At 51.3% G+C, this 13,696-nt stretch overlaps 5 protein-coding genes across 5 annotated transcripts; 1 reads left to right on the top strand and 4 right to left on the bottom strand.

The window, feature by feature from the left end:
- Positions 1-156: 156 nt before the first annotated feature.
- DSM5745_04581 (alpha-hydroxy acid oxidase) lies at positions 157-1,662 on the bottom strand (the record flags this gene model as incomplete). The annotated part of the gene is made up of 8 exons (XM_026746597.1): positions 157-232; positions 286-362; positions 419-672; positions 722-796; positions 865-1,032; positions 1,092-1,429; positions 1,483-1,516; positions 1,569-1,662. The coding sequence occupies 8 exons, from the start codon at positions 1,660-1,662 to the stop codon at positions 157-159; spliced, it is 1,116 nt and encodes a 371-aa protein (XP_026604077.1).
- Positions 1,663-2,010: 348 nt separating this feature from the next.
- On the bottom strand, positions 2,011-2,997 carry DSM5745_04580 (Class II Aldolase and Adducin N-terminal protein; the record flags this gene model as incomplete). The annotated part of the gene is made up of 3 exons (XM_026746596.1): positions 2,011-2,091; positions 2,147-2,663; positions 2,714-2,997. The coding sequence occupies 3 exons, from the start codon at positions 2,995-2,997 to the stop codon at positions 2,011-2,013; spliced, it is 882 nt and encodes a 293-aa protein (XP_026604076.1).
- Positions 2,998-3,412: 415 nt separating this feature from the next.
- On the top strand, positions 3,413-5,712 carry DSM5745_04579 (Zn(II)2Cys6 transcription factor; the record flags this gene model as incomplete). The annotated part of the gene is made up of 3 exons (XM_026746595.1): positions 3,413-3,662; positions 3,714-4,630; positions 4,720-5,712. The coding sequence occupies 3 exons, from the start codon at positions 3,413-3,415 to the stop codon at positions 5,710-5,712; spliced, it is 2,160 nt and encodes a 719-aa protein (XP_026604075.1).
- A 1,129-nt stretch (positions 5,713-6,841) lies between these two features.
- On the bottom strand, positions 6,842-8,887 carry DSM5745_04578 (FAD binding domain protein; the record flags this gene model as incomplete). The annotated part of the gene is made up of 3 exons (XM_026746594.1): positions 6,842-6,853; positions 6,908-8,829; positions 8,884-8,887. The coding sequence occupies 3 exons, from the start codon at positions 8,885-8,887 to the stop codon at positions 6,842-6,844; spliced, it is 1,938 nt and encodes a 645-aa protein (XP_026604074.1).
- Positions 8,888-11,746: 2,859 nt separating this feature from the next.
- DSM5745_04577 (putative GABA permease) lies at positions 11,747-13,656 on the bottom strand (the record flags this gene model as incomplete). The annotated part of the gene is made up of 6 exons (XM_026746593.1): positions 11,747-12,214; positions 12,263-13,035; positions 13,083-13,165; positions 13,213-13,326; positions 13,377-13,447; positions 13,495-13,656. The coding sequence occupies 6 exons, from the start codon at positions 13,654-13,656 to the stop codon at positions 11,747-11,749; spliced, it is 1,671 nt and encodes a 556-aa protein (XP_026604073.1).
- Between the last annotated feature and the right edge of the window lie 40 nt (positions 13,657-13,696).

Below are 13,696 nucleotides of genomic sequence, written 5' to 3'. Positions count from 1 at the left end.
AAATAAAGTTTTAGATGACAGATTCTATTCGATATACCTGGCGTGAGGAAACTGAGAACATCTTCCATGTTGAGAAAAACAGTGAAATATCAAAAGTTCAATGGATGCTAGACTCTTTCCAAACTATAAATCCTTGCCCAATACGATACGCTCCATTCAAAGCTTCAAGAGGCGGCCATCCGGCTGCAGGAGCGAGACATGCTCCCTCTGGATCTCGGACACGCTCTTGCAACTGCGAGACACCTGTCAGCGAATACTTCATTTCTCAGATTAGATTCTACTTACCCAGCCAAGGCCATGCACGTCCGAAATTCATCATAAAGTAGGTTGAGGGCAAGCTCCACGCCGCGTTGCCCGTCATACTGCGGCAGTCAGGATCCACAGCCAGGGGAAGAATGCCTAGGAAGTGACAACATACCGCTAATCCCCAAATGGCCGGTCTCCCAGCAAGACAAAAGTCCGCGCCGAGCGCAAGAGCCTTAAAGATGTCCGTACCACGCCTGATACCGCCGTCAACGGCAATGGGGATCTTGCCCTTTGCAACGGGGACGACCTCGCGGAGGACATCGAGGGAAGCGGGGACGCTGTCTAGTTGGCGGCCGCCGTGGTTTGAGATGACGATGCCGTCGAATCCGTGCTGTATGGCTAATTCCGCGTCCGCCGCCGTGTAAACTGTTGATCGTGAGTGATTGTGTCGGGGACTAGTGGTAGGGCAACGTACTGCCTTTGCCCCAGATCTGCATTTTCGTGTGTTTCCGGAAGAAGGGCATGATGTCGGACCATTCGATGTCGTTGTCTTTTCGTACCGTACCCGGTTAGCAGAGTGAATGCGAGTTGGGAAATGGGGAAATGTGCGTGCCGTACCGTAAGCCATTGAGTCGTCGCCGTCCTCGAGATTCGTCACATCAACACCAGGGAAAAGGTTCGGGTATTCCATGCCCTGGGGCACGCCGAAGTTGTTTCGGAACTCGTTTAGTCGACGACCTAGGTAGGGTACGTCGAGCGTTACAAACAAGGCCTTGAAGCCAGCAGCTACAGTTTGTCAGCACGGTATACCCTTATGATACTTGCACCGTTAAAGCTTCACTCACCCTCAGCGCGTTTGATCATTCTAACCATGGCATCCTTGTTCTTCAACAAACTCATTTGCATCACGTAGGGGTTTCCCTTGCTGTGCGATATAACCTTCTCAAGCTCGATTGTGGAGTAATTCGACAAGCCCATCAGGGTATCGAGGTTCGCGCAAGCTCTTGACGTAGCTTCTTCTCCATCCGGATGGGCTAGCTTCTGGTGGGCGGTTGGGGAGAACCCAAAGGGGAACTTGACCTTGCATCCGACGATTGTCGTGCTGGTGTCGAGGGTGGACAGTTTGCGCAGGACGCGAGGACGGATCATGTATCGATCGTAGGCGGATTCGTTCGCTCGTAGTCTAGATATCATGGGTTAGAATTATGGTAGGACGATGGATTGGGTCCGGCATACGTGATCAGATCCATGGCACCCTCATTGTAGTATTCTAACGCGATTGTTAGCAATTGCCAGATTGTAGTTGATGTAGGTAGACTCACCCCGATAGCTCTTCTCCATTTTGGCCGAGCCAATTCGCTCTAGGTCTTTGATGCAGTAGACCTGCTGGTCAAGAGTCCTCCCTCGGTTCGCCATTTCAATATGCCAAAATATCAAATTTTGGAAGCAGTTGATGTGAGTAGTTCGACCTCAAGACGCTCTGATAGTCGCGCTTTTAAGGGAAAGGTCACGGATGACTTTCGCTATTGCCTACCGAATTCACTCCGGGTCCCACTTGGAGTAAGCGATGGATAAGGAGAGCACTAGAGCTTGCGTTTCCTTTAGCAAGGCTATGTACGTATGACAGTCCGATAGGTATCTTAACGCTATCAATTTCGAATTTCGCCGGGAGGAAGTATCCTGTAAAAGCAAATCATTCTGTAAATTAAAAGTATACATATTCATGATAAGGAAAATAGGCATAAAGACTACAGTATCTATTGCTCATTCTCCTCTGCTAAGCTCCCCATTCGATTTCCAAATCTCATACTCAAAGTCAGGCTGAAATTCAGTGTAAAGCGTCTCCTAGGTCAATAGTCAGCATGTCCGTCCAACGAAGATTCAATGGTAGAGGACGAACAGGATCAGCGTTTACTTTGCTGGTAAATTCAGCTTCTTTCTCCCCGATGAAGTTCTTGGGAAGACCAGTACTCTCCACCATAATCTGGACCTCGCAAGAGCGTTCCATGAGAGTGAACAGATAGGCGGCCTCATCCACAGTGCCACCTGTTGTCAACAGACCATGATTCTGGAGCACCATCACCCGACCAGTTTTGCCCAGCGCCTCTGCGATCCGCACCCCCTCTTCGGCCCCTAGCACAACACCGCCGAACGCCTTGTAAACCGCCTGCGTGTTGTAAAAGTTGCAAGTGTCTTGATTTATGATATCAAGAGGGCGCCCGAATGTTGACCATGCCTTTCCTGCTGGGGAGTGTGTATGGCACGCTGCATGGATATCAGGTCGGGCTCGATGTATGGCGCTGTGGATCATGAAGCCAGCTGCATTGACGGCCGTCTTGTTGCCCCCGATGACTTGGCCGTCCTCATCAATCTGTACCATGTCGCTGGCCTTGAGCATTCCGAAGTGCTTTCCCATGCTAGTGCTTGGTTAGATACTTTGATTTCGGGAGGAGCCGGCTCAACGTACGGGTTAATCCAGAAAGTTGACTGGTCAACGGGGTCGCGCACGCTGATATGGCCACTGGTACCCTCGGTGAAACCCTTTCGAGCAAAAACACGGAATGCACCAGCCATGTGCTCAAGCTGCCATTGTCGCTTTTTGTATAGGTCGTCAATCTGGGGGATGCCTGGAAATTCGTACCCCCCGGTTGCCAGGGCCGCTTGGGCGCCAGCAGCCTTGTTGGTGGCATCGGCAATGACTGACACAGGTGGGCCATGCTCTCGAGCGGTTTGGGTAGTTGTGGTCGACATATTGATGTTGCCCTTAAGCGGTGCTATTCAAAAGGACGGGGATAGGCAGAATCAAGCTCCTTGGTGACTCTGTAGTGGTTGAGCAGGAACAGCCTTTACAAAATATGTGAAAACGTCGTACCATTGCATCCGGATCGATTGCATCATGATCAATGCGCCCGTGGTCGTCCATCGTAACTGAAGGAGTCCTCTAGGATGCATGAGAAACGTGAGAAAAGAAGGTGACGCCGACGCGGTCGCTTTCCTTACGTACCGGTACCTATGTAAGCGGCCCAGCCTCCCAGATAAGGGCGAGGCCCACTCTTATCTCCCCTCCGGGCCCCCCGCACAAGTCATCGACGCTTTGACTTGCCTTGTCCTGCGCGTCAACTCACTCTGGCATCTTGCCTCTGTCCATTCTCGAATCTCGAGTCCTATGTCCGCCCCATCCAGGCCACGGAAGCGCACAAAAACGTTCACAGGATGCTGGACCTGCCGCGGCCGCAAGATCAAGTGCGACGAGGGGAAGCCCTCCTGCCGCCAATGTGCCGACAAGGGCCTCAGCTGCGAAGGGTATTCTGCCCGCCTGCAATGGCTTTTACCGGCGACTGGGGCCTCAGTGCTATATACAGATGACTTGCCTGAGGCTTCTACGGCCCGCTCTCTCAGGCGTCTCTTGCCGGTAGGTGTGTAATTGGCTGGCTTCCCTAGGCGTGATTCTGATTAACGCGTCTTAGAGTCTCCCAAAACGATCCTAGACATTGATCAAGTTGATGGCATTCTGCGCTACCTGGACTCCCTTGAGTTGGTGGTCGACTCCAGCGGTGACCAGGCCAGTGCCAGTATCCAGAACTTCGGTGTTTTCAGTCTTGCACAAGGACCTTGTCAAGTCCAAGTTGAGAATATCAGTTCCATCACCAAAGACCACCAGCTGCAGCATGGAAACGAGCTGATCTTCGATGAGTCAGCTTTAATACCATCAGATCACTCGTCTGACAACCCGGAAGCAGAAGCAGCATGGAACCTGTGCAATCTTCACGAACAAGACTTGCCCTTGGACTTTCTTTACCAAGAAGACCTGGCCACTGCGGACCTTACACTGGACACAGAAACTATATCCTCCTCAGAGATCGCAGGCAACTCCAGCCATTGGCAACCGTTTGAGCCAGATCTGGCCCTCCCAGTCGACGGCAACGATAGTCTCATCAACGAGCCTCAGCAAGCCTATCCCCACCCCACAAATACACTTGTGTCCCTGTCAGTACCTTCTCAAGAACGGTTCCTCATGGGCCACTACATGACCAGGGTCGTCAACCTCTTCTGTGTGATCGAGAATGCTAAAAGCCCCTGGAAGACGATTCATCTGCCTCGCGTGTTGCAGTGCGCAGGGGAACTGAGCTTCGGGGGCTCTACGACGCGAATTCGCAACGCACTCAGCAAATGTCTACTTTCTGTTAGTGCTTTTTACCTATCGAATGACCACCGTGCGCATCATCGCCATGAGGACGCAGAGAACTGGGGCACTGTCGCATCGCGGTACAGATGTGACGCCATTGGGCTTCTCAAGCATGCCGTCGAAACGGATCTCTACGCTGAGAGAAAGCCAAAGTATAAGGAGTTTCTGGCTACAATGCTGTCTATGGTCACAATAAATGTGAGTTGATACCTTCTGCGTGAAATCTCCTAAGTTCCTACGCTTTCTTGTCCTTATCTTTCTCGGCCTCCCGCTGATCCAGCCTAAAGGTCATGTCTGGAGACACGAGCACTTGCAGCGTCCATTTAGATGGTGCTGAGAAACTCATCAGCCACATGAGCGCCCGCAAGTCCACATTCTCCCGCAAGGCTCAATCCCTTCATCGCATATGTTTCTACCTCCGCGTTTTATACGAGAGTACCGCGGTGAGAATCCCGAGGAGCGGCGTTTCTCGATTCTCTTCATCCCTGGGTTCGCCAATCTTCGGCCCACAACTGATTGTCCCCAGAAGGCAAATATATTTTGACGATGACGAGTCGCCGTCGTCCGTTATCCCAATGCCTGGGGACAAATACACATTGGCGGCAGAGGTTCCCCAAACTGAAATGTCCGCATACGAATGCATCTACGGTATACCGCAGAGCCTCCTAATCCTACTTAAGGATTCTATTGAATTAATAGACGAACTAAATAGCCATTCCCTGAATGGCACGAACCCTCCGGGCTTTATCCCAGAAGTCCTAGCTCCTATCTGCGATGACTTGGAACAGAAGATCTTGGACTGGCCTCTAGAAGACCGTCTGCACCTCTGCAACGAACCCTGCAACGGGAACAGTACCAGCGCAACAATAATCTACCACCAAACACGCGCGTTCCTCAACGCACTCATCATCTTCTTTTCGCAGAGCGTGCGAATGCTAGGCCATCGCTATCTACGTCAGTACGTCCAGGCGATCCTAGAAAGTATCGAAGAGATCGAACAGCTGAAGGCCGAAACCAAGATTCTAGCTGCTCCTTTATTCTGGCCCGCATTCATGGGGGCTACAGAGGCCTTCGAGCCGCGTCAACAGGAGAGATTCCGTCAATGGTATGCAAGGGTGAAAGTCTACGGGATTGAGGCTGTCAGGACGGGAATCCAGGTTGTGCACGAAGTTTGGAGGCTGGGCCCGACGAGTGCGAGTACAGCAAACCGCAACCGGCAAATGTTTTCTGGTTGGCGGGGTGTAATACAGCGACGTGGGGACTGCCTTATGCTGACTTGATGGCAATCGCGGTGATCAGAGCATCTGCTCTCATTACACTGGTATACTCACACCTTAAAACATGTCGGTGGTCACGACTGGCATTGCCAAATTGAAGAGAGCCAAGAGAGTCTATACCTGCGGCTACACTCCCGTCCCTTGAGACGTTTGGTGATAGAGATGACTGTGAAAGCCATCAAGAAGGATTAATCGACACAGAATTCTGGCCTTTTGGACATGGTTTAAAGTAGGACTCGGAATTATCTTTCCATTTCCCGAAATGCGGTGATCAGATGTTGGCTTTAGTGAAGTTGAAGATAGTCAGTCATGATTCCGTCTACGAGTCGCCATCAGGAACCTGAAGCTGAATACCAGCGTGTTGCCATGATCGTGTATAAGGAATTGAACTTCTTTCGACCAAGCAACGTCCTCATCGCCAGCCTATGTATGCTGTGTCTTTCTTCCTCGGAACAAGAGCCTATCCTAACAGCCCGAGCTGGCAAAATAACATCAGGGATATAACGGCCATGCCCCGAAATCCCCACGGACCTTGCAGCTTACCTCCTCACAAAGGCACCTTCCTACGCTAGTCAATGTTTCCAAGGGTTTAGGCGGCCAACAAGGATATTGGAGAGCGTCGTCTTGTATGAAGAAAGACGGTGGGGTGGTTCAGGAAGCGATTCATGGCACTTGGGTTCCATGAAGCCTCAAGAGCGACACTTGTCAAATGAGCAGACGTCTAGACTCTATTGGAGCCCTGATAACTGCATTCTAACTTTACTAGTGTTTGGCCTCATGTAGTGGCACTTGCCACTTAGGGCTAGAGTTACCCAGCTAGTAGCTAATCCGCACCGTCTCCCTGTATAATACGTGCTGGAAAAAACTAGGACGGGCCAATAGAGATCAAGTATAAACACCAGTGATGATATGAATTCGATAACACCCATATATACGCCTAAATAATACCCAATATACCGAACCTAGTTTTTAACAGCCATCTAAACGACGAAAGCAGGGTCCAAAAACAACGCTAAAGTAGAAAAGGGACCCTTTCTCCGAATATCCCGAAATCTGGAGGCAAACGATGCAGATCGCTCCACTTATCTCCGAGCCCGAGCCCGGCCCCGAGGGGTATCTTACACAATATATATCACCACGTCTCCTGCTGCCTGTTAGTTTCGTTTTTATCTTTCGATGGAGGTTTTCCGCGACTTACCGCTATATACTGTCCGGCCTCTTTCTTATTTTCCCAAAACAGTTCGGCCTCTTCTCTATTCAGGTTTCCCTTGGCCATGGCGACATCGACTAGCGCCGCCTCAACACCCTCGCCCATGCCCTTGCCGCTTCCGCAGACGAAAACACGACCGTCGAGCGAGTTGATTACAAACCAGACAAGGTCTGCTTGGTTGCGGACTTCTTCCTGGACATACTTGCTCTCGCCGCGCCGGCTCTGAACAACCTTGCGCACCTGATCCTCTTCCACGCCCCACTCGCCGCGGTACAACTCATCGAGGAGAGAATCACGAACTCCCTGCAACACCCAGACTTTGTTCGCGCAATTTGCAGATTGCAGTCGGCGCTGGACGAAGCCTCGGAATGGAGCGATTCCGACACCAGCGCCGATGAGGAGCATGGGTCCGTCCGAAGCGAAGCGCTTGGCGAGGGGGTTGGCCATGAGGCCGCGGAACATGGGAACGTGCAGATTAAGGTCTCCTGGCTCCCGGCCTGAGGCTTGAGCTTCAATGGCCTGTCTTGCGAGGCGTTCCATATAGCCAGATCCAACGCCTGTTCGGTTGCCGCCCTTCCAATCATCGGATTCAGCCACTGTTACGGCGATTTCCACGAGGCGGCGGCACTGGTCACCCTTGCGCTTGCAGGAGATAAGGGGGTCTTGTGAGAGGGAGTAGAATCGAGGCATTAGTTGGTTGAGGGCGGAAAGAAGGTGGTCGAGAGGAGGCTGTGATGAGGGGAAGGCGTGGAGCAACTGGGAGACGGTGATGTGTGAGCTGGTACGAAGGTCGCAGAAGGCGCCTTGGCCTTGAGCTGACGACAGGAAAGTCAGGATCTTCTTCTCATTCGGTTCACTGGCGTATTCGGCAAGCAGCCGGAAGAGTCCCTTGGTTGGGGCGTAACTCTGAATGTCGGAGCACCAGTTCAGGAGCTCTCGTCGGGTTGTGATCAATTCGCGGGCCTCTTCTTTACCCCAGATGGTGGGCCACCTTCCGTTGGTGGTCCGGACTGTGATCTTCTTATCGCGAATGAACTTGGGTATACCAAGTTGGTTGAAAATGTCCTCGACTTCTTCCTCTTTGTTCATGGGGCACACACCAATGGCGCCGCCTACGACAAAGTCAACGTTTCCGCTCTCGGCGGGGTAATCGGTTACGTCGATGTCGAAATGGTACGTTCGCTTCTCAGCGCCAGCGCTCGTGAGTTCTCGTGCATGGTATACGGGAGCTCGGTACACATCGTATGGAGGATGAGGTTGCACGAAAGGAGGTGGATGATTCGCAGGCCCGAACTGCATATTTACCGCTGAAGGAGGGACTGCCGAGAACGAGACTTTCTTCTCAGGTAGAGGGGCAATGTTGGTAAGTACGCTGTCGAGGGTAAGGAGATCGACATTCAGCTTCAAGCTCTGGAACGCCTTGTTGTCCGGTGGTGTGACGGGGTTGATCACGGAAACAGGACCAGGAGCCCGGTTCAACGGTTGGAGACGACAGCAACCACCACCGCAGCACATGGCTTGAAGTTTCTGTGTTCCTCCCGTTCCAACATTTTCAAGGATCCTCCGCATGTCATCCGGCCCTTGTGAAATGAGGACGGTGGAGGCCCGTCGTCGATGTCCAGCATCTTCCTCCGGCTTCTTCTGCGCAAGTTCTTCATCTGATGAGACTTCTGTGGGTGGTGTCGAGGGCGACTCTGAATCTGTGTTTTCTGCTTCTTGGGACGAAACCGATGAGCCGCCAAAGCTCATGTTCGTGACGGACAGCGCACGCACTCGGGGTTCTTCCGGGACGGGGTTGTCTGGGTGGGACGTCGATGACATAGGGACATTTCCGGATTCACGGTGAGTGTATGTCGGCCGGGAGGCCGTGGCCCGAGGCGACAGCGGCGTCTGGGGAAGTACGGCGTGGACTAAGCGAAGAGAGTCAGCAGTTGATCAATTCAATGGCAGACTAGATGACCTACCCATTGTGAGTCTGAACCGTCGAACAATCAAGTGTGAATACACGTCCGTGGCAGGTCAAACAAATTCAGAGAGAAGGAAGAAAGGTGACAGGCAGATGATGAGAATAAAATATGTCCAGGTGGGAAAAGGGGAGTATTATTCACGATGAATTGCAGACATGTGCACACCGCAACAAGCTATCAATGTAGGACAAGATAGCCGCAGTGAAATTGAATAATCAAGAATAGAATAGGAGGAATGCAGGTCTCCAAGGAGGTGAAACGAAACAACCGAGGAGGATCGATGGGGGTGGGATGAGGCGGAAAGGACCTGTCGGCTGGGGCAAACCGGTACCGGGAGACTGGTTCCGCAGCGCTAGCAGAGCAAAGCGTGATAATTAGGAGCCTTCTAGTTTGTTTCCAGTTCAATTTCCCAGTTTCCTAGCTTCGTTGGGGGCTGGACTGGTTTTTGTTTCAAGTGGGCTGGCTTTCTCCAACGGCAGGCAGGTTTGGCCTCTTTGGGCTCTTGGAGTCGGTTCGGGCTGAGGAAGAAACTGCGAGCAGAATCAGATAAGAAAAGAACATTCTTGCCACTCGACGTCATGTTTACATACCGTATTTTTACCCGACACACAGCCAGCCGGATGCAGTTGACCACAGAAAGCTATTATTGTCAATTGGCAATCATTAGAAATAGGCTATTACGAAGATTTACACAGCAGAATTGATTTCTTTTTCCTCGGGCACTATCGCTAGTTTTCATATCGTGAACTCATGATTCATGACTGTTGAGCATCCAGAAACCGTGGAGACGGCGGCTTTCTCCGATCTGCGTCCTCCACCCATAGCCCAGCTGCGAACGAACGATGCGAATCGCGAACGTACTCCCGATCCCTCCTACCGCCCGAAGGATTCCAACTTCCGGTTATTGAACGGTCAAGCATGATCTTCATGTCATACGAGACTGAGACTGAGACTCAGATTCAGGAGAGCCCCCTTTGAGCCCGCGGTGGCCTGACGCAGCGGAATGTGGACAGCGGCAGCCGAGATACGTACTCGTACAGTACAGTGACAGGTAATCTTGATCGCGAGAAATTATCTGATCCGGCGGCCGGTTAGGGTTCCTCGGCTATGGGTGTCTCATATCCGAGGTTGGAGAGCTGATAGAGCTGCAATGCAGCTACCTTATTATTGACGAGGCTGTTAGTAGTTACGATATCCTAGCTTATATCGCTAGTATCTACCGACACAAGTACCGCCAGAACAACTACAATAACGATCGAATATGCATCCGATGGTTACACGTGCCAGTCCATGTTCCGGACGGATCAGATAACTTTCGTAATTTTGGTACGACCTTTGTATGACACGAGGGATCCATTCTTACTCTTCGCCTTCCCCCTTGCTCCATCAGATAACGATGGGCATGCCCCTTTTCTGTTTACTGTGTTTAGTATCAACAAAGCAAATCACGAGACTTGTTAAGGAGGAATGGAGTCTAGAATAATACGGAGTAATATATCAGATTCAGATCAATAAGGAGTAAGCCAAGTGGGGCTTCCGATGTCGGCCATGCCGTATCAGATCAATCAGATATGCGTCGGGATTGTGCATTCAGCATTGTGCTCTTTGTACGCCGTACGCCGAAGTTGCTGGGTCTAGACGCTCCGGAAAGATACTATCGGAAGGACAGGTGGCTTTTACTCTAGCAATTGCGCAAGGAGGATCGATATTACGTTGGAGTGAACTCATCGCCAATTCGCCATAAGTACGAACAACATTACGGAGTATCAACGATGGCGATTCTTCTCCACGTGGGGTCTCGCTCTCCATATTCTCGACTCCAACTCAGCCTTCTCCAAGGCTCCGGTGGATGGTCGTTAATCGCGAGCATGTAACTGGCTGGCTTGAATCCATTGACTCCAAGTTAATATCGAGGTGCATGAGGAGAGCATCATGGTCAGAACTTTCTCCGTAGGGCCTTGATTCTTGACTAATGCTGTCAGGGAACCCCGCATCTTATCAGATCGTACTATAGCTAGCCAGAAAGTTACTAGCGATATTAGGCCACTAACTAACGACATCCAGACAATAATGCTACGAGGTCATGCTGTATCGGCGGAGCTCATCAGCTCCTCGGGGGCCACCGAGGGGCCCGAAGCCGCCGAGGGCGAAGAACAAGCCGGAACGCTTTACTGGGTTTAGTCAATGATTCCCTCATTGATTACATTAGACTTCAGCGTTAGATCAATTTTCTCCGCGCGCTGTTGCTTCGCTATCTTGGCTTCCTGTTGTGGTGCGGCTCGTGACTGGATATCTATATCTATAGCTCGGGTGTGGGATATAGCATCTACGATGTAGAAGTACAAACCTACACCTAATAATTGTAGATGTGAATTTTATCAAGCCCTGTGACCACTGTTAATCTTTTCATGCTACAACCTGTGTTTAGTCAAATGTCACACCTGCGATGATTAATCACTCAAGATCCCCCCAATATCTTCACCGGTGAGGCACAGTGACCCCTCTGACAAAAGTATGCTTGCGATGTGTTGGGCTGAAGGCTCGACAAACTTCGCAGCCCGAAATTGCAAACATGCATTTGCAATCATCTGCCTTGAATCTGATTTCGCCCGAGAGAAGGCGGCCATGGACCTAGACTAGGTATCATATGCGCAAAAGCAATGCACTTGGAAAGCACTCTCAAGGGCCAGCCCGTAGAGGTTATTTTTTTTCTGAACCGAAACGACCTATATATGTATAGCAATCTACATTTAAACAGGAAGTGACTAAAGGCCACCCTTTTGCCCGCCCGTTGCACTGATCTACACCATCAAAAGTCCGAAAAAATTTACAACCAGAACCCCCAAGTCTCATGCAAACCCTACATCCTTCTCCCACTGCCCAGCGCCACATCCGCCCTGTCTCTGCTGACAAGCGCAACAGGCGCGACAAAGTGGTGCTTTCCCCTAACAACGTAATATACCGATGCAAGCGCAATCAGCCCAATATACATGACAACGCTCCAATTCATTGTTTTCGCGTCGACCTCTGCCATCAGTGGGAAGAAGGAAAATACGAAGGCCGGCAGGAGAAACGCCATGGATGCAATATTGATGGCCATGCCGAAGCGGCCGAGTGACCAGCGGCGGTGCGGGAGGGGCTCTTTGCGCAGCCGCTTCAGCAGTATGCACCCGATTGATAGGATGTAGGCGGACATCAGGGATGTTATTGTTAGGGAGACGATTGCTGTTAGGGCTACCGCTGAGCCGATGTTGATCAGGGAGAGGAGGATTGTGACGACCAGCGAGACGAGGACGGAGTTTAGGGGGATGTTCCAGCCGGGTGTTACCTAGTTACCTGTCAGCGTGTCTAGATTGTAGGAAGAGAGAGAACATACGTAAGCAAAAAAGGACGAGCACGGGAGTCCCTTGTCTCGTGCAAAAGACCACAGCTGTCGGGAGGCCGTTGCTACCTCGGTGATGGTACTCGCGGTCAGGGTTATCACCAGGACAGCGGTCATGGTGTTTGTGGCGGCGTAGCTCTGGGTCGTGTTGTAGAAGATCTGGATGAATGGGAAGCCTGTTGGGGTTGCGAGGACACCGTCGACGTCGACGAGTGTAAAGCAGAGGGTGATGATCATGATGAACCCTAGTACCGCGTTGACCCCAACCGCAGCCATCATGGCTTTGGGCAGTGTTTGAGAGGCATCTTTGATCTCCTCGGCTGTTCTCGTCAGTGCCGACCGACTAGAGTACGGTAGGAAATTACCCATATGAACAGAGCAATCGTAGCCTATCATCGCGGTAATTGTGGTAGAAAAGCCAACCAAGGTTGCAGTGCCGTCGCTGTTCCATCCACCGCCGTTGTTGAACTCGGTGAAGACGGCCTTTGCATTGTTTCGAGGCGCGAGCACCCAGAGCGGGATGATGATGGCAAAGAGCCCGACGACATGGATAATAAGAATCAGTGCCTCCACCACGGGAAGATTTCTGGCCAGGAAGGTGTTGAAGAAGATCGAGAACGCAGTAATGGCTACAACGAGGAGAGTGCCGTGCCACCGCTCAAAGCTATAGCCTGGGTCATTGAGAACGATCAAGCCCTGAATGATGGTACCCGCAAGCATGGCGATGGTTACTATAGCACACTGCCATCCAATTGCAGTAAGCCATCCTATCTCATTAGCAGAGTCAGCAACCTACCGAAAACCTTAAACATACCGGTAATGTAGCTCAGGAACTTCTGGCACCGACGAGGAGCAAACTCGGACACCCAATGATACTGCCCTCCTGACGTTGGCGACCTATGCTATTTAGTATAAGGGCGTTTCTCAGGAGATGAAGTCCATACATGCTAGCTATCTCGGATAAACTGGCAAAAACAAGCGAGAACCCAACAGTGACGATGATAAAACCCCATATCAGACCAGCAGTACCTCCATCAGTCAGCACGCTGGTTAGAAGACTATTGTCCGTCAGTAACCTTGGTCAATGAGCCACATGGCCATGCCTTACGTCAAAATCACCTCCCACGTGCTAATCAGCGTACACGCAAATCCGAGAATTGAGATGAATCTGAAGTTCCTCTGCTTGGAGTTAGCATTTGCCAACAATAATGCTGGAGAATACTCACGCGAAGCACTTGAACTCGGCCCATAGCATTCATATCACGCTGATCCACCACCGTACCCATGTACTTGGGAGCCACAGTCCCTTTGTGCTGATACTCAGCATAGTCAATAGCAATGCTCGCGGCACTTTTAGGGTTGGAATGGACTGTGTTGTTGAAGGCCATGGTGAGTAAATGGATGCGCTGGGACAATGTTAGGCGACGC

The sequence above is a fragment of the Aspergillus mulundensis genome (assembly GCF_003369625.1).
Source record: "Aspergillus mulundensis strain DSM 5745 chromosome Unknown scaffold_4, whole genome shotgun sequence".
NCBI lineage: Eukaryota > Fungi > Ascomycota > Eurotiomycetes > Eurotiales > Aspergillaceae > Aspergillus > Aspergillus mulundensis.
The sequence above is the reverse complement of the archived record's forward strand: the minus strand, read 5'-3'. Positions and strand labels throughout refer to the sequence as shown.